This window comes from Cyanistes caeruleus, chromosome 21 (genome assembly GCF_971803275.1).
Source record: "Cyanistes caeruleus chromosome 21, bCyaCae1.hap1.1, whole genome shotgun sequence".
Classification (NCBI taxonomy): Eukaryota; Metazoa; Chordata; class Aves; order Passeriformes; family Paridae; genus Cyanistes; species Cyanistes caeruleus.
In genome coordinates this window covers 5,475,939-5,494,330 of record NC_141721.1, presented here as the reverse complement: position 1 = coordinate 5,494,330, position 18,392 = coordinate 5,475,939, and the positions used below count along the sequence as shown (strand labels likewise).

Here is an 18,392-nt window from a genome sequence, read left to right as displayed (position 1 = left end):
GTCGGTCCGGCCCCGCTGTCCCCGCTGTCCCCGCTGTCCCCGCTGTCCCCGCTGGCGCGGCCCCGGCGGGGCGCTGTGGCGGCCGCTGTCCCCGGGCAGGCCCCGCCCCGTCCCGCCCCTCCCAGCGGCCACTCGGGGTGCGCGGGCGGCCCCACGGGCGGCGGCGGCGGCGGCGGGGCCGGGGCAGGGGCGGGCGGGAGGGAGGGGGTCTCAGCGGGGCCGGGGGCCGCGGCGGGGCCGTGCCCGCCATGCCGCCGCCGCTGCCCGCCGCGCTCCTCGGCATCGTCCTCATCGCGCTGCTCGCCGGGCTGCTGGCGCGGTCAGGGCCTGGCGGGCGGGTCTGGGGGCGTGGGGGACTCCTCGGGGGGCGCGGGGGGTGTGAGGGGCTGGGGAGGGGGCAGTGGGGTGCCGGCGGGTTGGGGGGTGGCAGCGCGGCGGGTGCGGCTCTGCTGGGGCGGGAGGAGCGCGCCAGGGTCAAGGGGAGGCCCGAGGGGCTGGCTGTGGGGAGTGCGGGTGTTCTGGGGGCCCGCGGGGGTTTTGGGGCGCTGGTGAGGCTGGCTGGGGGGGTGTCAGGGGTGTGGGGGCCCCGCGGGGCTGAGGGTGAGGTGTTGGGGGTCTGGGAGGAGGGAAGCAGAGGGTCATGGGGACAAAGAGGGGTGGAGGGGGTGTCAGGAATTTGTGGGGCTCATAGGACTGGGAGAGAGGTGTGGAAGAGCCTGCAGGGGACTGGGGGGTGTAGAGCTAGGTGTCAGAGGCTTGGAGGCTTAGAAAAGTTCAGGAGAGCCTGCAGGGGTGGGCATGGGGTGTCAGGGGGGTGTAGAGTCCTCAGGACTTGGGAGGGTGGCATCAGGGATTTTTGGGGGTGGTTCTGAAGGGTCTTTTCCCCACCATGAGGCCCTGGGAGCTCCTATCCAGCTGTAGGTGCTGGAGCTGGTGCTTGGAGGATGAAGAGCTTCCCTAGACCCCAACCCCAGCAGGTAGGCTGACCTTAGCCTTCCCCCTGTCCCCACAGATGGCTGGCATGTCGCCTGGCTGTCAACTGGTGCCAGCAGAAGCTTCATGCAGAGCTGAAGATCGGCTCCTTTGGGTTCTTCTGGGCCCAGAACATCAGCCTCAAGTTCCAGCGGGAGCAGCAGACTGTGGTGGGTACCTGGGCGAGGGGTGGTTTCTGGCAGACAAGGCAGACAGGGTGGTTGCTGTCACTTCTAGGCTGGCAGCAAATCTGTGGAGCCACTGTCCTGTTGAGCACCCCCATGGCTGGTGCCAGGCCCTTCCTGCCACGGCCAGACTTGGTTTTGGCTGCTCCTTGCATGATCCCAGGCACTGGAAGCAGAGTGGGAATGTTGAGATGAGCATCACAAAGCAGAGCCAAGTTGTTTCTTCTCTGTTCTACCTGTGTGTCCTTACAGGAGATCGACAACATCTGGATCTCCAGCAAACTGAGCCGGGAGCTGCCGTACGTGCCCCCACCCCAGCTCCGTGCTGATTCCCTTTGAGGGTCTGGCTGAGCTCTTACCCTGCTTGCCATCCTGCTGCCTTTACCTTTACCTTTCTGCCATCCTTATTCCCCTGTGGTCAGCTCTGTGAGGGAGTGACCCACGCTTGGAGGTGGCGGTGTCTTGTGGGTGCCCTTACGCTGGTCCTGCACATCCCTGGGGTAGGGGAAATCCCCGGTGACAGAGCCAGGTGTGCCAAGTGCAAGCTGTTGTCAGAGCTGCCTGTGCTGTTGTTCCCCAGGCGCTACTTCGAGCTGTGTTTTGGCGAGGTGCGAATCCGCACGGATCTCCAGAAGGGCCCTGGGTTGCAGCCATCTGTTCCGGAGGCTCCCAGAGAAGCTGATGGAAATGAAAGCAGGACAGACCTGACCCTGAAGCCCTCCCTGCTGAGGCTCCTTAGCCAGGTGAGGCACTAGCTCGGTGAGAGGCTGCCGTGGGCTGCGCTGTGGTCAGATATCCCTCACAGCAGCACCTTCCCCCCAGCTCTTTTCCATCCACATGGATTCCATCAACATCATGGTTCTGCACGTGGCCACCTCAGAGTCTCTCTGGCACATCCAGGCCAGCCAGACACGTCTCCTCCTGAATGGCAATGGGAAGAGGTAATGCTCTGCTTGTACCCCACTCTGCTTCCAGGGCAGGGAAGCTTCTCTGACCCCAGCCTTGTGCCTCTCCTCTCTCTGTCCCACTCAGCAGCATCCCATGTCACCTGTGGTGTGATGCATTAACCTCCTCTGAGGCTGGCCTGGTTCCTTTTCCTGTCACAGGAAGCTTGAGTTTTGTGTTCTCCAAATAATGTGCATGGAGTTAGGGCATGCTCTGCTTTTGGGAGCACTTGGAGCAGGGACTTGGGGTCCCTGTGTCCCACAGGAAAGAGGGCAAGGACTTGTTTTGGCAGCAGCAAGACCCACATCTTCCTTCAGTTCTCTGCTCTCCCCAGCCTGACGTGCGAGGTGAGCCTGACAAAGGTGAACAGCAAAGTCCTCCGGAGCAGCCAGCTGGTGAGTGCTGGAGGAGGGAGAAATTCCACGCTTGGAACCTGGGCTTTGGCTCCCTGGGACACGCTGATGACCTGTTCCAGGGTGTCCCTGAGGCTGGGTGATGCTGCCAGGTGCTGGGCTCTCTGCTGTGCCCAGCTCCCCACCTGCAGCATGCACTGGGAGGGCAGTGTGGGACTCCCTGTGTGCTCCTTGCTGTGTCCCCTGTGCACAGGATGACACGTGCCTGGCAGAGCTGGCCCTGGCACTCTCCCTCTCCCTGGAGATCAGCAGCGAGCGGCGGCTGGTGGGCGTCCGGCTCTGCATCCGCACGCTGCAGGCAGAGCTGCACGAGGGGCTTTTCTGCAGCCCCCTCCTGCACCACTTCACTGCTGGGGCCCAGCACAGCAGCCTGAGGGAAGAGCCCAGCACAGGTCAGGACAAGGACAGGGACAAGCTCTGAGCAGGGTAGGGGCTGGTGGCCCCCATAGCTGCACTGGAGCCGGAGGGATTTGGCTGTGGGATCACTCACTCCCACTCCAGAGTGTGAGGGTTTGGGCAAGTCCTTCCTGTGACTCTCTCTGTCCTTCTCCAGGCCCAGGCGAGCCCTCAAAGTCCTTGTCTGTGCTGAGCCTGGACACACTGAAGCTCATCCCCAGGAGGGTGGAGGTGAAGCTGGAGAACACCAGCATGGTGCTGTCCATGAACAGCCAGAAGAGGTGAGAGCAGGCTGTTCAAGTCCAAAGTAATGCTGTGAACATGGACCTGGGGACAACTGTGTTATTTCCTTCTCGTCCCTTAGCTCTGCTAGACTGCAGAGAGCGAGTCCTAGAGCCCACTCCAGTGGGAAGGACTGAGCTTGCCCTGGGACTGAGCTCTTTGGGAGGGAGGAAGGCACATGAGCTGGTTCTCCAGTAGAACAGCTGTCGGGATCCTCAGGCGATGTGATGAGAGCGCTGGGCTGTGGTGCAGCTGGGCACTGGCTGCTCTGTTTGTCCACGCCAGCATGCTGGTCAGCTGGTGATGAGAGACAGGGAGATGGAGCACATGACAGTGCAGTTCCCTCCTGGCAATGACTCTCTGTGTCTTCCAGGCATCTCACCTGGAGCCTGAAGCTGCTGCAGTTTCTGTATCAGCGTGAAGAGGAGCAAATCCCATTGCGCAACTTCACGCCCACGTCAGACCTGGACCAAATGAGTGTAGACCTCCAGCTGGAGGGCAAGTAGCCAGGGGGGCAGCCATGGGACAGGGCTGCCATCACTGCCCTCTGCCACCCCTCATTTGTGCTCCTCTGTCCCTCCAGATGGCCTTCTCCTGTCCCAGAGCCGCCAGCGCATCGTGTGCCTCAACTCCCTGAAGACCAGCGTGCAGGTGAGTGAGTGTTGGGCACACTCTGTCCCCTGGGGGTGGCTGGTTTGGCTCCTGGCATGAGTTTTTTGCCACCTGGCCCTTTCCCTGCTCTAGGTCACAGCCATTGACCTCTCGGCTGCTGTACTGCTCAACACCTGCATCATCCACTACCGTCACCAAGAGTTTTCGCACTGGCTGGGCCTCTTGGCACAGGAATACAGGTGCCAGGCAATGCCTGTCCGCAGCCAAGGGCACAAGGGAAGGTAAACTTGGCCTCAGTGCAGCTGCTGGTATCACAGCTTGTTTCCTCTTGCTGGCCACACTCTGGCAGGGTGCCTGGGCACTCAGCACCTTACCTGTGCACCGCCTATGGGATGGGGAGGCTGGTCAGGAGGTGATCAGGGAGCCCCTGCAGAGAGGACATCCCTCTGGTCCTGCTCCCTGCCAGGCTCTGTGGCGCACAGCTCCCACTAACAGCCCATCCCTGCTTGTCCCATGCAGGAACTATCCCCAGATCCTGGCCCCAATCATCCTGTGTGCCTCGCTGTCCAACGTCAACGTGTCCGTGCAGCTGGGGGACACGCCACCCTTCGCCTTGGGCTTCAACTCCATCTCTGCAGGTACAGGCTAGATCAGGGAGGTGCTGGGCTCTTCTTGGGGTCTGCCAGACAGGCACTGGGATGGGAATGGAGAGGGTCGTGCTGCTGTTGTGCTTGCTCGTGTGTATGTGTGTGGCCAGGGGCTGTGGATCCCTGCCTGGTTGTGTCTGGCGTGCCCTGTCTGCACCTCCCCTCTCTGTGCCCACAGACTACCAGCACCTGCGGCCACAGAGCGTGCACCAGCGAGCAGTGCTGGCTGTGGACCACCTGTGCTGGCGAGTGGGCAATGACTCCCATATCCAGCGTGCCCCACATCCCCCCAACATGCATGTGTGGGGAGAAGCCCTCATCCTCGACTCCTTCAACCTCCAGGTGAGGGACCAAGGGGTGGCTTTCAGTCTCAGACTCCATGTGGGTGGCACAGGGATGTCCTGCAGCCTGAGGGTGATCATCTTGTTTGTCCTGCAGGGCAGCTACAACCAGCCCCTGGGCATGTCCAGTGCCCAGTCAGATACGCTCTTCCTGGATTGCACCATCCGGGGGCTGCAAGTGGAGTCATCTGACACCTGCACTGAGTGCCTGGCCAGGGTCCTGCCCCTGTTCTCCCTGCAGTCTGGTGGGGCTGAACTTGCCAAGCAGCCACCCTCTGCCTCCAGTGAGCCCTGGGGGCTGCTCTGGAAGGTGGATCTGAAGGTGGAGGACGTGAACCTTTTCACACTCTCGGCCATAGTGGGTAAGTAGCATCCAAGCTGATCCCAGATGGCTGTCCTGGAGTAGCCCTGCAGTCAGAGGAACCTGGCGTGGTGTGGTGCCTCCTCTGTGCCTCCAGCACTGACATGCTGTCTCTCCAGGTGCCCTGGAGCTGCGGCTGGACACGCTGACCATCCTGGGAAGTGCTGAGAGCTGCACGGTCAGCGTCCAGGGCATGGTGCTGGCCTTGGTGAAGAACATCACTGAGAAGATGCAGCCGTGCTGCAAAGCTCCTGCCATCCCCAACCCGGTGGCCAACCTCTCTGTGCTCTCTGTCACCTACCACAGCAGCATCCGCTCCCTGGAGGTTGGTTTGGCTCTTGGGCCGCTGTTTTATCTTGTACTGGGGATAGATGGGGCAGGGGGAGAATTGGCTGGCACTAAAGGTGCTGGGGTGAGGACGGGGCTGTGCTGTGCTGGCCTGGCAGTGATGTGGTGCCTGCTCACTCTCTCCGGTGCAGGTGCAGTGCGGTGAGGGGCTGGTGGTGCTGTGGAGCCCACCTGACCACATGTACCTGTACCATCACACCCTGGCCACCCTGCAGTGCCACGAAGCCTTGCGGAGCGCCCTCGGCCACAGGACGCTTCCCTCCCTGCCCCCAGAGAGCCCCATGTCCCACCCAGTCACCCCTACTGAGTCACCAGGGCCCTTCCAGCCAAAAGGGCCCCCTCCCAAAAGACTCCTGTCCCTGTCCCTGGAGCTGAGCTCTGCCAAGCTCACAGCCTTCGTCTCTGAGGCCAACTACATCAGCCTGGCTGCGGAACGGACCTCAGTGAGCTGGCACGGCGGTGCCCTGCACGGCTACTGCCCCGAGCTGGCTGCTGGCTTTGACGGACACAGCATCTTCAGCTTCAAGGAGGTGGAGGTGAAGTTGCTGCCTGAGCTGGAGGAGGTTGTCCGGCACCGCGATGCCTTCCCCACCCTGCGCACCCTCCGCAACCGTGGCTGGGCCTTCTCCTTCGCCAGCGTGACCGTCGAGTTCCCCTACCAGTACGACTTCTCCCGCACGCTGGACGCTGCCGTGGGCGTGCAGAAATGGCTGAAGGGCCTGCACCGGCCCACGCGCCCTGCCAGCATGGCCCTGCCCCCCGACCTCCTGCTCAAAGTCACCAACTTCTCCTGGGTCTTCCTGGATGACGTCTTCGAGGTCAAGTTGCGAGACAACTACGAGCTGATGAAGGATGAGAGCAAGGAGAGCGCCAAGCGCCTGCAGCTGCTGGACGCCAAGGTGGCTGCGTTGCGCAAGCAGCACGGGGAGCTGCTGCCTGCCCGCAAGATCGAGGAGCTCTACGCCGCGCTGGAGAAGAAGAACATCGAGATCTACATCCAGCGCTCACGGCGCCTCTACGCCAACACACCCATGCGGAGGGCCCTCCTCACCTGGACCCTGGCCCACTTGGAGCTGGTGGCCATGGCCGATGAGTCCTTCCACGGCACGGAGCGTGTGTTGGAGCAGATGAGGGACCTGGATGATGTCAGCCCGTTCCCCCCAGAGGGCCTGGAGATGGTCACCCAGTGGTGCCGCATGATGAAGGGCACGGTTGGCAGCTTCTTTGGTGAGTTGCTTTGTGGGAGGGTGCCCTTGGGGGACAGCACGATGGCTTTGTGGCCTGGGCTGGCACTATGTGTTGTGTAACCAGGCAGGGAAAATGATTTTTGGAGGTTCAAAGGGAGTGGGAAGGAAGTAAAGACGTGACAGGACGATGGCTCCTGATATGGCCCAGAGTGGGGGACTGCCTGCCTCTTTGCTGCCCCATCCCTCAGCCCATCCTCCACTTGCAGTGCGGATCCGTGACTACCCCCGGTACCTGTTTGAGATCCGGAACTGGCAGCTCTCCGGCCGGCTGATCGGAGCCGAGCAGTGTGGCCAGGCCTGCTCCCGGCGCCGCCAGGTCCTGAAGCTGGGGCTGCCCTGGGGTGATGCCACAGTGGAGAGGAACATGCCACCCTTGAAATTCTACCATGACTTTCACTGTAAGAGCTGAAGGAATAGGGGGCTCTGTGGTGGTGTAGGGACAGGGCAAATGGCTGAGCCAACCTCTGTGTCCCCAGCTGTGATCTCCCAGTACACCATCGTGTGGGGGCCCTGCTGGGACCCGGCCTGGACCCTGATCGGCCAGTGTGTGGATCTTCTCACCAAGCCCTCAGAGGACCCCAGCGCCCCATTGCCCTGGTGGGACAAGAGTCGTCTTCTCCTCCACGGAGACTGGCACATGGACATTGAGCAGGCCAACCTGCACCAGCTGGCCACTGAGGTGGGTGCTACTGGACTGGGGAACAAGGTGCTGTGGGGGCAGCTCACACCTGCCTCTCCTCATGCCTGCCCTTGCAGGACCCCTACAACACCACGGAGAACATGCACTGGGAGTGGAGCCAACTCTCCTTCCACTGGAAGCCCGGGCAGTTTGTCTTCAAGGGCAGCCTGGATGTCAATGTCCGGACAGCTTCCAAGTGAGTGTGGGTTCACGAGCATGGGGGTCCTCACCAGTGCTGGGGGGTGACTGGGGTCTCTTTCTGTATTCAGATATGATGACTGCTGCTTCCTGCACCTGCCTGACCTGTGCATGACACTGGACCTACAGTGGCTGTGCCATGGGAACCCCCATGATCACCATGGCGTGGTGCTGCGCTCCCCCGAGTTCCTGCCCGAGGTGCCAGTGGGGCAGCAGTATGACTCCTACCGTGCCTTCCGCTCTGAGAACCTCAACCTCTCCATCCGGATGGACCTGACACAGCCCAGCAAAGGTGGCTGACAGTGTCCTGGGGGTCCCCTGGGGACAAGGGACATAGGGCAGGGCATGCTGGTTGTGGGTTGGGTGCTGCCATGTCCCAGCCCCATGGCGCTGTCTGATGGTGGGTATATTCTCAGAGCACTCCCAGCCCCGGATCCTGCTCTACAGCAGCACCCTCCGCTGGATGCAGAATTTTTGGGCCACGTGGACCAGCGTGACACGGCCCATCTGCCGTGGGAAGCTCTTCAACAACATGAAACCCAGCAAGAAGAAGCTGGGCCAGCATTACAAGCAGTTGTCCTATACTGCGCTCTTCCCCCGGCTGCAGGTAATTCCCAGGGCTGGGAATCTGGTGTTTCCTCTCTGCCCTGCCTCTGCTGGACTCTCAGCTCCTGCTCTCTGCTCCCTCTCAGGTGCATTACTGGGCCTCCTTTGCCCAGCAGCGGGGGATTCAGGTGGAATGCTGCCAGGGACACATCTTCACTCGTGGCACGCAGCGGCTCATCCCACAAGGTGAGTGGGAATCCTGCCAGCAGCACTTCCAGGTTCAGCAGGGCCCTGGCTGACCCCTGTCCCTGTCCCCCAGCCGGCACGGTGATGCGACGCCTCATTTCGGAATGGAGCATCACGCAGATGGTGAGTGACTTGAGCCAGGTCACCGTGCACCTCATGGCCTCCACTTGTGACGAGAATGCTGACCACCAACTTGACACCCTGGTGAAGAAAACCCACCTGCTGAGCCTGTCCTCCCTCACCTACCAGCGGCACAGCAACCGCACGGCTGAGGAGGTACCACTGCAAACAGGGCACAGCAGCTTGTGCTGGCCTGCTGACACCTCCAGGACAAGGGGATGTTGCTTGTTGGATGCAATGGGGAAGGGATTTGGCTGGGGAAGAGACAGAAATTCAGGGCCTTCAATCTACCAAGCACCTGACTTTGTGCCCATGCTGTGGTCCCTGGAGTGGTCCGGGCTGCAGTCCTTACGCTCAGCCTGAAGGGCTGGCAGGGCTCCTAGTCCCAGTGCATGAGGTCACTGGGCAGAGCCAGGGGTGACTTTGCTGTGCTGAGGCACTGACCCTCTGTGCCCAGGAGCTGCCCCTGCGTGATGGGGACGACGGTTTCCACACCCATCAGCTGCACTTGGTGGACCTGCGGGCGTCCTGGACCACCACCAACCGGGACATCGCCTTCGCCCTCTACGATGGCTACAAGAAAGCGGCTGTGCTCAAGCGTAACCTGTCCACCGAGGCCCTGAAGGGGCTGAAGATCGACACACAGCTGCAGGCCAAGAAGCTGAAGCGGGGCCCACTCTCTGCTCACTCCATCCCTGCCAGAGTGACTGCTCCCATCACCAGTGGCCGTCCTGAGAGAGCCTCCTCAGGGGGTGAGCATGGGGAGGCGAGCAAGGGGAAGCTCACAGTTGAAAGCTTTGCCTGCTTTCATTCTGTACATTTGAACCATCCACCCACAGCTTTGCACTGACCCTTTCTCCTTCCCCAGGGGCCTACATGCTGCAGAAACTCATTGAGGAGACGGACAAGTTTGTGGTTTTCACAGAAGAGGAGTCGGGGGCCAGTGAGCAGCTCTGCGGCATCGCCGCCTGCCAGACCGACGACATCTACAACCGCAACTGCCTCATTGAGCTGGTGAACTGCCAGGTACCTGCCTGTGCCCGTGGCCTGGCTGTGACAGGGGCTGTGCCTGCCCCAGAAAGGTCCATCACACCCCTAGGGTCTCTCTCCCACAGATGGTTCTGCGTGGTGCAGAGACGGAGGGCTGTGTGATTGTGTCCGCTGCGAAGGCACAGCTGCTGCAGTGCCAGCACCACCCTGCCTGGTATGGGGACACTCTGAAGCAGAAGACATCCTGGACATGTTTGCTGGATGGCATGCAGTACTTTGCCACGACAGAGAGCAGCCCCTCCGAGGGGGAGCATGGCCAGCTCTGGCTGGAGGTGAGTGTGTGGTGGGTGAGCTACATGGGGGACAGGCAGTGCTGTCAGTGCCCTGGCCAAGTCAGGGAAAATGGGGACAGCCAGCAGTGCCTCCTTGCCTCCCTAGGTGAAAAATATTGAGGAGCATCGTCAGCGGAGCCTGGACTCAGTGCAGGAGCTGATGGAGAGTGGGCAGGCAGTGGGGGGCATGGTCAGCACCACCACAGGTACTGCCCACAGCCCTGGCTGCTGTGCCTACCCCAGTCCCACTCAGGTTTGACCCCAAGGCTGGTAAGAGCAGAGAGTGCCTGTCCTGTCCCTGCGTGGCTCCAGGAGGTGGCTGATGCTCCAAGGCCTGCATTGTGCAGTCCCTGTGTGCTGGGATGTGGCACTCTGACTGTGGTCCCTCTGCCTGTCCCCAGACTGGAATCAGCCCTCAGAAGCCCAGCAGACCCAGCAGGTGCAGAGGATCATCTCTCGCTGCAGCTGCCGCATGTACTACATCAGCTACAGCCACGACATCGACCCTGAGCTGGCCACACAGATAAAGCCTCCTGATACCCCTGCCAACCAGGAGAAGGAGGATCTGCTGAAGAAGCAGGAGGGTGGGTGCATCCAGGCAGTGTGCCTTGGTGGGGTACAGCTCTGGGCTGACCCATGGGGACTCTAGGGGTGGTCTCTTCTAGCCCTACTGAGGTCAGAGGGCTGCGTACAGGAGGGGTTCCCAACATGTTTTTGCCCATGCTGAGCCCCCACTTGCCTTTTGTGTCCCTACAGGAGCTGTGGACACCTTCACCCTGATTCACCATGACCTGGAGATTTCCACCAACCCCGCACAGTATGCCATGATCCTCGACATAGTCAACAACCTGCTGCTGCACGTGGAGCCCAAACGCAAGGTACCCGTGGGGCTCCAGGTGTCTGTGCCACTCACTCACTGCACCCAGGCAGTCCTAACCTTGCCCTGTTCCTGTGTCCAGGAGCACAGTGAGAAGAAGCAGCGGGTGCGTTTCCAGTTGGAAATCTCCAGCAACCCTGAGGAGCAGCGCAGCAGTATCTTACACCTGCAGGAGGCTGTGAGGCAGCACGTGGCCCAGATCCGGCAGCTGGAGAAGCAGATGTACTCCAACATGAAGGTGAGCCCACATCCCTGGCTCCTTAGGATCCTCACTCCAGGGCAGAGGGTGCTGAGGGTTGTCTGTCCTTCAGTCCTTGAAGTATGACAGCAAAAACGAGATCCTGCTCGACCTGAACCACCGGCTGCAGCAGCAGCTGAGCCAGGAAAAAGCTGACCTGCAGCTGGAGAGTGAGGAGCTGAACATACTGATCAGGTAGGACAACTGGGAATGGCTTTAAACTGAGAGTAGGTTTGGATTGGGTATTAGGGAGAAATTCTTCCCAGTGAGGCACTGGCACAGGCTGCCCAGAGAAGCTGTAGCTGCCCCATCCCTGGAAGTGTTCAAAGATAGGGTGGATGGGGCTTGGGGCAACCAGGGACAGTGGGAGGTGTTCAACACAAACCATTCTGATTGTATGATCTCGGCCTTCCCCAGCACTGTGTTCCCCCTAGGACTCCCACATCCCAGCTCTCTCCTCTGTGCTGCAGGTGCTTCAAGGACTTCCAGCTGCAGCGAGCCAACAAGATGGAGCTGCGAAAGCAGCCAGAGGACGTGAGCGTGGCACGGAGGACCGAGTTCTACTTCGCCCAGGCGCGCTGGCGCCTGACGGAGGAGGATGGGCAGCTGGGCATTGCTGAGCTGGAACTCCAGCGCTTCCTCTACAGCAAGGTGTGGAGTTGGACGGTGCTCACAGCCCCCGAGCTGGGGATGGGGATGCTGGGAGCTGATGGCTTTGTCTGTGCAGGTCAACAAGTCTGATGACACGGCCGAGCATCTGCTGGAACTGGGCTGGGTGACCATGAACAACCTGCTGCCCAACGCTGTGTATAAGGCAAGTGGAAGCTGGGGGAGCAGCTCTGCATCCTGGGGACCCATGGGTGGCCTGGGCAGAGGGGCTTGTCCTCAGCCCAACCACCCACCCTCTTCCCTGCAGGTGGTGCTGCGTCCCCAGAGCTCCTGCCAGTCCGGCCGGCAGCTGGCCCTGAGGATTTTCAGCAAGGTCCGGCCGCCCGTGGGAGGCATCTCCATCAAGGAGCATTTTGAGGTGCCAGGGCTGGGCTGGGAGGTGCCAGGGTCTCTGTGGGGAACAGGCAGTGCATACCTGGCTCTGACATATCTCTTTCCTGCAGGTGAACGTGGTGCCTCTAACCATCCAGCTCACCCACCAGTTCTTCCACAGAATGATGGGTTTCTTCTTCCCTGGCCGTAATGTGGAGGAGGAGGAGGTGGGGGATGAGGAAGATAAGTCCAAGCTGGTGACAACAGGTGAGAGGCTCATGATCACCCTTCTCTCTGGATGTCCTTGAGCAGCTCTGCCTGCATGTCCAGGATATGTTTGTGGACAGCTGTCCAGCAATGAGTTGAGAAACAGGGATTTGTAGTCTCCCCTGTGGAGAGGGAGATTGTGGGAGGGTTGGGGTCATGGCTAACCCCTGGCTGGACACCACCACCACCTTGCACCCTGTTTGCCCCAGGGATCCCCGTGGTGAAGCCGCGGCAGCTGATTGGGGCCGATGACTCGCTGGGCCCAGGGAAGGGAGTTGCTCAGGGACTGAATCGAACATCAGGGGTCAGAAGATCATTCCGAAAAGCACCTGAGGTACCTCCTGCTGCTGTGAGGGGGGAATCTGCAAGAGCCCTGCTGTGGTGTCAGTCTGTTTTCCCTTAACTGCAGGGCTGGGTAGCCGTGTCCTCCCACACTTCCCTCCCACGCTTGTCTGCTTTCTCCTGCTTCCTCCCACCATGAGGATTTGCATCCTTACAACCAGGCGTCTGCACGCTTGATGTGATCCCTGTATCTCATTTTTCCAACATCGTGCCAGAGCAGCTCTCACCTCTCCCTGATGAAGCAATTCTGCAGTCTAGTGCCCGGCTATTCCTTCCCTGCTGGTTCCTGGCTGTGTCCCTTCTCCTTCCCTTCTGCTCATGGCTTCTGCTCTGTCCCCAGCATCCGGTGGATGACATTGACAAGATGAAGGAGCGTGCAGCCATGAACAACTCCTTCATCTACATCAAGATCCCGCAGGTGCCACTCTGTGTCAGCTACAAGGTGTGAGACCAGTGGGACAGGGCATGCTTGAGGTGGTCTGGGCCATTGTCCCACACTGCCTGACACCTCTGTCACACAGGGGGAGAAGAACAGCGTGGACTGGGGTGACCTGAACCTGGTGCTGCCGTGCCTGGAGTACCACAACAACACGTGGACATGGCTGGACTTTGCCATGGCGGTGAAGAGGGACAGCCGAAAAGCCTTGGTGGCACAGGTACGTGGGACCACATCCCTCTTCTCGCTCCGGAGGCTGCCAGAGCTGCTCTGCCCAGGATGGAGATGGTAACCCCAGGGTGGGTGGCACATTCCCCAGAGCAGGAGGCAGCTGCTCTGGCTCAGCAGCTGAGGCTGTGACCCATTCCGAGGGCCCAGGGTGTGGCCATGGCGGTTACTGAGCCCCCTGACTCCTGGGACAGGTGATCAAGGAGAAGCTGCGCCTGAAGCCGGCAGCAGGCGCGGAGGCCCGGGGGAAGCTGGAGAACAAACCCGACGGGACCATCCAGCAGCAGGAGGACGAGAAGGCCCGACTGCTCATCGGGCTGAGCGTGGGCGAGAAGAACCCCAGCAAGAAGTCAATCTTCGGCAGGCGCAAATGATGGCAGCACCCGGCAGGCCGGGAAGGGACTTGGGGTGCCCCGTGCACCCCCCTTGGGGAGTCACCCTGAAGGCAGAGAGGGGGCTGTGCTGCTCGGCGGTGCCCGAGGAGGGCTCAGCCATGTGCAGGCCCTCAATAGCCCCGTTGCTGTGGGGCAGGGGTGGAGCAGCGTGGGAATGTGGGGCACAGGGTGCTCCAGGGCTGCTTTGTGGGGTGCAGAACCCTCATGCCAAGGGCTCCTGTGAGCTTCTCCCCCTCCCTGCTGTGTGGGTGCTGGGCCCAGCCCCTGGGCCTGGTGAAGCAGCAGGATCACTACAGGCTGGGAAAAAGGGGAATGGGAGAGAGTTTAAATAAAAAGTTTTTAATTTGGAACAGGCTTGGGCCAGTGGCTTGTTTCTTGCCTCACCCCGCAGTGCTGGCCCTCTTGCTGCACCCTGCAGTCCCACCTCAGCCCAGCAGCCCCCCTTCCTTGGGGGCTTAACCCTGCCCTTCCCCAGCAGCTGCTCAGGGCCTGTTTGGGGCTCAGGGCACCCCTGCATGGCCCTGGGCTCAGCCTGTGCAGTTATCCCCTGCAATCCTCCCCCTGAGTCCAGGGCCGTGCTGGGCTCGGCAGGGGCTGCAGGCATCCCCTCAGGGCTGCAGCACCTGGGGTGCAAAGAGAGGAGGAAAGGTTGAAGGGGGACCCCCAGAGTGTGTAAGGAGGGGGTCCCGGAGAGGGGCTGGGATCAGTGCCGGGGGGTGCTGGGCTGGGATCAGTCACGGGTGGGTGAGCAGCCCCCAGGTGTGTAGAGAGGCTCCCGCACGGGGGGAGCTCGGTCACGGCTGGGTGTCGCGGTGCAAGGGGCAGCCCCTCGGCCGAGCCCCGGGGCTGGGGGTGGTCGCGGCGGGCGGGGCGGGGCGGGGCGGGGCGGCGGGGTTATGTAAGGCGGCGATTACCGGGGAGCGGGTCCGGGGCGCGGCCGGGCGGCGCCGCGATGGGAGCGACGAGCAGCGGCCCCGGCCCGGCCCCGGCCCCGGTGCGGCCCCCCCAGGTGCGTGCGGCGGCATCAGCCCCGGGGATCCCCCTGGGCACCTCCCGCCCCGGGGTCCCCCCGCTGACGCTGTCCCCGCTTCCGCAGGGCCGCGCCGTGGGGTCGTGGGTGCGGGCGCTGCTGAGCCGAGCAGGGTCGGTGCCGGTATCGGTACCGGTGCCGGTACCGGGGCTCGCCTTGGCCTCGCGGGGCCCCGCCGAGGAGCCGCCGCTGCCCGGGTGGCCGCTGCCGCAGCTCGTCTCGTTGTTCCTGCCGGAGTTCCCCGTCCGCCCCTCCGCCCGCCAGCAGCAGCTCAAGGTGCCGTCCCGGAGCCCCCACCCTCCTGAACGGGATCCCGGTGCATCCGAACGGGGCCCCCCATCGTCCTCCCCCGCGGTGTCCCGCCCTCCATCCCGCCCCGGCAGCCCCGGGCGCCCTAACGGGTCCCCTCGCACCCTGTACCGGTGTCCCTGCTCGTCCTACCGGGGTTCCTGCACGTCCCTACCGGGGTCCCCCAGCGCCCTGAGCATCCTCCCGTGCCGTCCGTGCATCCCGTGCCGCCATCCCGGCATCGCAGGCTGCCTGAGCGAGCTCTCCTCGCACGCTCTGCCGGGTCCCTGCGCATCCTACCGGCGTCCCCGGCCGTTCCACCGGGTTCCCTTCTGTCCCCGCCGGGTGCCCGTGCCGGGTCTCGGTGTGTTCTACCGGAGCTCCTCGGCATCCCACCGAGGTGCCGCGTGTGCTCCCGGGGGTCCTGTGCACTCTGTCAAGATCCACCGCTGCCGCCTTGGGGTCCCCCGGGTCCCTGTGCCCCATACTGGGTCCCCATAAATCCTGCTGGGGTCCCTATTGGGTCCTCTAGGTCCCCATGTGTCCCCAGCATCTGCTTTGGGTGCTGTGTGCCCCTCACCCCATGCAGGACCCCCAGCCTGAGCACCCCAATCCATCTCCATGGCGTGCTCAGCCCGTTCCTCCCCCCAGATCCTGGGCTTCGTGGCCAAAGGCTCCTTCGGGACCATCCTCAAGGTGCTGGACTGTGGGCGGGAGAAGATCTGCGCCGTGAAGGTGGGTGCTGACCCCTGGGGCCCATGGGTGCCCCCACCTGCCCTTGTCCCCCCCTTGACAGTGCCTCGCCCCCCAGGTTGTGCCCAAAGTGGAGGTGCTGCGCCGCGACACCCTTAAACAGTGCAAAGAAGAAGTCAGCATCCAGGTGAGGGTGAGGGGGCCCAGGAGGGTCCCCAGCCCGTGAAGGGGTTTAGGGGGTGGCCACGGGGACATCAGGAGGCGGCGGGGTGCTGCGGATGGAGGCCGGCAGGAGCGGGGTCCCCAGCCCCTGGTGGCCTCCTACCCGCTCACTCTCTGTGCTTTTGTGTCCCCAGAGACAGGTCAGGCACCCGTTTGTCCACGGGCTGGGGGACAGCTGGCAGGGCCAGCGCCACCTCTTCATCAGTGAGTGACCATCTGCCCGCGGGCTCGCTGCGGCCCCCCCTGCCCGCGCACGTGACCCTGCTGCCCGCGCACGTGACCCTGCTGCCCGCGCACGTGTCCCCGCTGCCCGCGCACGTGACCCTGCTGCCCGCGCACGTGTCCCCGCACACGCGCGCTCCCCCCAGCGCCCCGTGGGGACGCGGGAGCTCTGGCTGCCGCCTCCCGGCCATGCGGATGGGGGACAGGGATGGGGACAAGCCACAGCGGGGCAGGGATCAGGGTGGGAGTGAACACCCCAGCGCTGGTGCCTGCCTGGCCCTAATGGCTGTGTCACCTCAGCCCCTGCAGTTTGCGTGTTCCCGGTGCCCGTGTCACGTCACTTTGGCACCTCGTGTGATCCCTGGTGTTTGTGTGCTCCCAGTGCCCACGGGGCCCTGGGGCTGATGTCACCGTGTGACTCGCATGTTCCCATGCCACCTTACTCGTGCCTATGTCACCTTGGTAATGTGGTGCCCATATTGCCCTGGTGCTTGTGCCACCTTGGTGCCAGTGTGGTCCAGGTGCTTGTGCCACCTTGCTGCCTTTCTAACCCCTGTGCGTGGCCCCAGTGACCCCTGTGCACCCCCGTGCCACCCCGGTGTCCCTCGTGCCAGCCCAGTGGGTCAGTAAGGCATATCCCCTGTCCCGGCAGTGTGCACCTACTGCAGCACCGGGGACCTGCACGCCCTGTGGCGCACGGCCGGCTGCTTGGCTGAGGCCACCGTCCGCCTGTTCGCCGCCGAGCTGGTGCTGGTGCTGGGTGAGTGACCCTCCCTCCACACCGGGGACAGTCCCCACCACTGGAGACCTGTGGGCAGGGTCAGCCACCCCCAAGGGTGGCAGTGGGCACTGTGGTGGGAGGGGACACACGGCACTGATGGCTCTGTCTTGTCCCCAGTGTACCTCCACGACCTTGGCATCATGCACAGAGATGTCAAGGTGGGTGGCAGTGGGGCTGGGGGCTGGAGGATGGGGTGGGAGGTGGGGGTCTTTGAATCCCCAGCATGGAGAGGCCACCTCAGTGCCTGTCTCATTTCAGATGGAGAATATCCTCCTGGATGAGAGAGGTAAGAGCCTGGTGGGAACGCCTTGGGGACACCCTGTCAGTGGGGACACCCTGTCAGTGGGGACACCCTGTCAGTGGGGACACGGTCTCTACATGTGTCCCACATGGTGTCTGACCCCACAGGGCACCTCAAGCTCACTGACTTTGGCCTCTCCCGGTACCTGCAGTGGGGTGAGCGAGCCCACACAATCTGTGGCACCCTACAGTACATGGGTAAGGATGGGGCCGTGCTGGGGGGGCTGTGCTGGGGGGCACAGACCCCCATGCACTCACCCACTCTCCCCACAGCCCCAGAGGTGCTGAGTGGGGGGCCCTACAGCCATGCAGCTGACTGGTGGTCCTTGGGAGTCCTGCTCTTCGCCCTGGCCAGTGGGGAGGTAAGGACCACAGGGTAGGGGGACAGGGACACCTCGGGGAGACCCTGAATTCACTCTGTGCTCCCCCAGTTCCCTGTGGCTCCAGCGGGGGACCATGTGGCCATGCTGGAACGTGTCAAACAGAGCAGCTACAAGAGCCCACCCGAGTTCAGCCCTGAGCTGGCCCGGCTGCTCGCCGAGGTAACCCTCCTGCCTGGATTCTGGGCTCCCCCCCGGCCCCTGGGCTGGATGCTGGGATTCCCATTGTCACTGTCACCTCCGTGTCCACAGCTGCTGTGCCACAACCCCCTGTACCGCCTGCGCTACCTCCACCACTTCCAGGGCCACCCCTTCTTCCGCGGGGTGGCCTTCGACGCTGACCTGCTGCAGAAGGACCCGGTGGTGGTCGCAGTGGCCCCGCGACCCCCCGAGCAGCCCCCACCCGACCCCGCCACTTTCGCCGACTTCGACTACGACCTCAGCGCCTCCCCGGACCGGCCCTGGCCCGGCTGAGCCGCCACGGCTGGGACCCTCGGCATCGCTCAGGGACATCCCCCTACCCCGGCAGCGGCTCGGACCCTGCTGGGCCGGGCCCCCAGGGGGTTACCCGGGTACCCCCCAGTCTCATCCCCGGGTACCTCAACTCTGTACCTCTCCCCGCGGGAGCAATAAACCCGAGAGCCGCGGGCACGGCTGCCCTGACTCGTGGGGAAAGCGGGATTGCGACTGGGGGGGCCGTGGGGAGGGGGTTCCCCCGGGACAGGCGGTGCGGGAGGAGCTGGCTCCGCCTGCCCATGCACGGGTCCGTCTGTCCGTCCGTCCGTCCATCCCCCCGGGACAGGCGGTGCGGGAGGAGCTGGCTCCGCCTGCCCATGCACGGGTCCGTCTGTC

General features: G+C 63.0%; 2 protein-coding genes across 6 annotated transcripts; both read left to right on the top strand.

Moving 5' to 3' along the window:
* The first annotated feature begins 119 nt into the window (after positions 1 to 119).
* BLTP2 (bridge-like lipid transfer protein family member 2) lies at positions 120 to 13,974 on the top strand. 5 transcript variants are annotated; one of them, XM_086859952.1, is made up of 39 exons: positions 120 to 137; positions 1,013 to 1,142; positions 1,410 to 1,456; positions 1,738 to 1,900; positions 1,980 to 2,098; positions 2,437 to 2,497; positions 2,709 to 2,907; positions 3,069 to 3,192; positions 3,567 to 3,691; positions 3,777 to 3,844; positions 3,938 to 4,086; positions 4,325 to 4,443; positions 4,631 to 4,794; positions 4,891 to 5,155; positions 5,274 to 5,479; positions 5,634 to 6,729; positions 6,956 to 7,147; positions 7,226 to 7,428; positions 7,506 to 7,624; positions 7,698 to 7,918; positions 8,043 to 8,233; positions 8,319 to 8,418; positions 8,492 to 8,694; positions 8,996 to 9,290; positions 9,407 to 9,564; positions 9,654 to 9,860; positions 9,967 to 10,066; positions 10,262 to 10,444; positions 10,617 to 10,738; positions 10,820 to 10,975; positions 11,049 to 11,170; positions 11,446 to 11,626; positions 11,703 to 11,789; positions 11,892 to 12,002; positions 12,088 to 12,223; positions 12,433 to 12,557; positions 12,906 to 13,007; positions 13,087 to 13,221; positions 13,424 to 13,974. In XM_086859952.1, the coding sequence occupies exons 5-39, from the start codon at positions 1,995 to 1,997 to the stop codon at positions 13,601 to 13,603; spliced, it is 6,309 nt and encodes a 2,102-aa protein (XP_086716078.1). In that variant the 5' UTR covers positions 120 to 137; positions 1,013 to 1,142; positions 1,410 to 1,456; positions 1,738 to 1,900; positions 1,980 to 1,994; the 3' UTR covers positions 13,604 to 13,974. The 5 variants fall into 5 exon arrangements, with proteins under 5 accessions (XP_086716078.1, XP_086716077.1, XP_086716076.1 ...); XM_086859951.1 differs by having other exon boundaries at positions 121 to 319; XM_086859950.1 differs by having other exon boundaries at positions 121 to 319; positions 2,395 to 2,497.
* Positions 13,975 to 14,545: 571 nt separating this feature from the next.
* On the top strand, positions 14,546 to 18,191 carry RSKR (ribosomal protein S6 kinase related). The gene is made up of 12 exons (XM_086859949.1): positions 14,546 to 14,633; positions 14,721 to 14,930; positions 15,594 to 15,677; positions 15,754 to 15,822; positions 15,992 to 16,061; positions 16,732 to 16,839; positions 16,978 to 17,018; positions 17,119 to 17,146; positions 17,269 to 17,358; positions 17,434 to 17,522; positions 17,592 to 17,702; positions 17,793 to 18,191. Exons 1-12 carry the CDS (start codon positions 14,577 to 14,579, stop codon positions 18,012 to 18,014), a joined length of 1,179 nt encoding a protein of 392 aa, XP_086716075.1. The 5' UTR covers positions 14,546 to 14,576; the 3' UTR covers positions 18,015 to 18,191.
* The last annotated feature ends 201 nt before the right edge of the window (positions 18,192 to 18,392 follow it).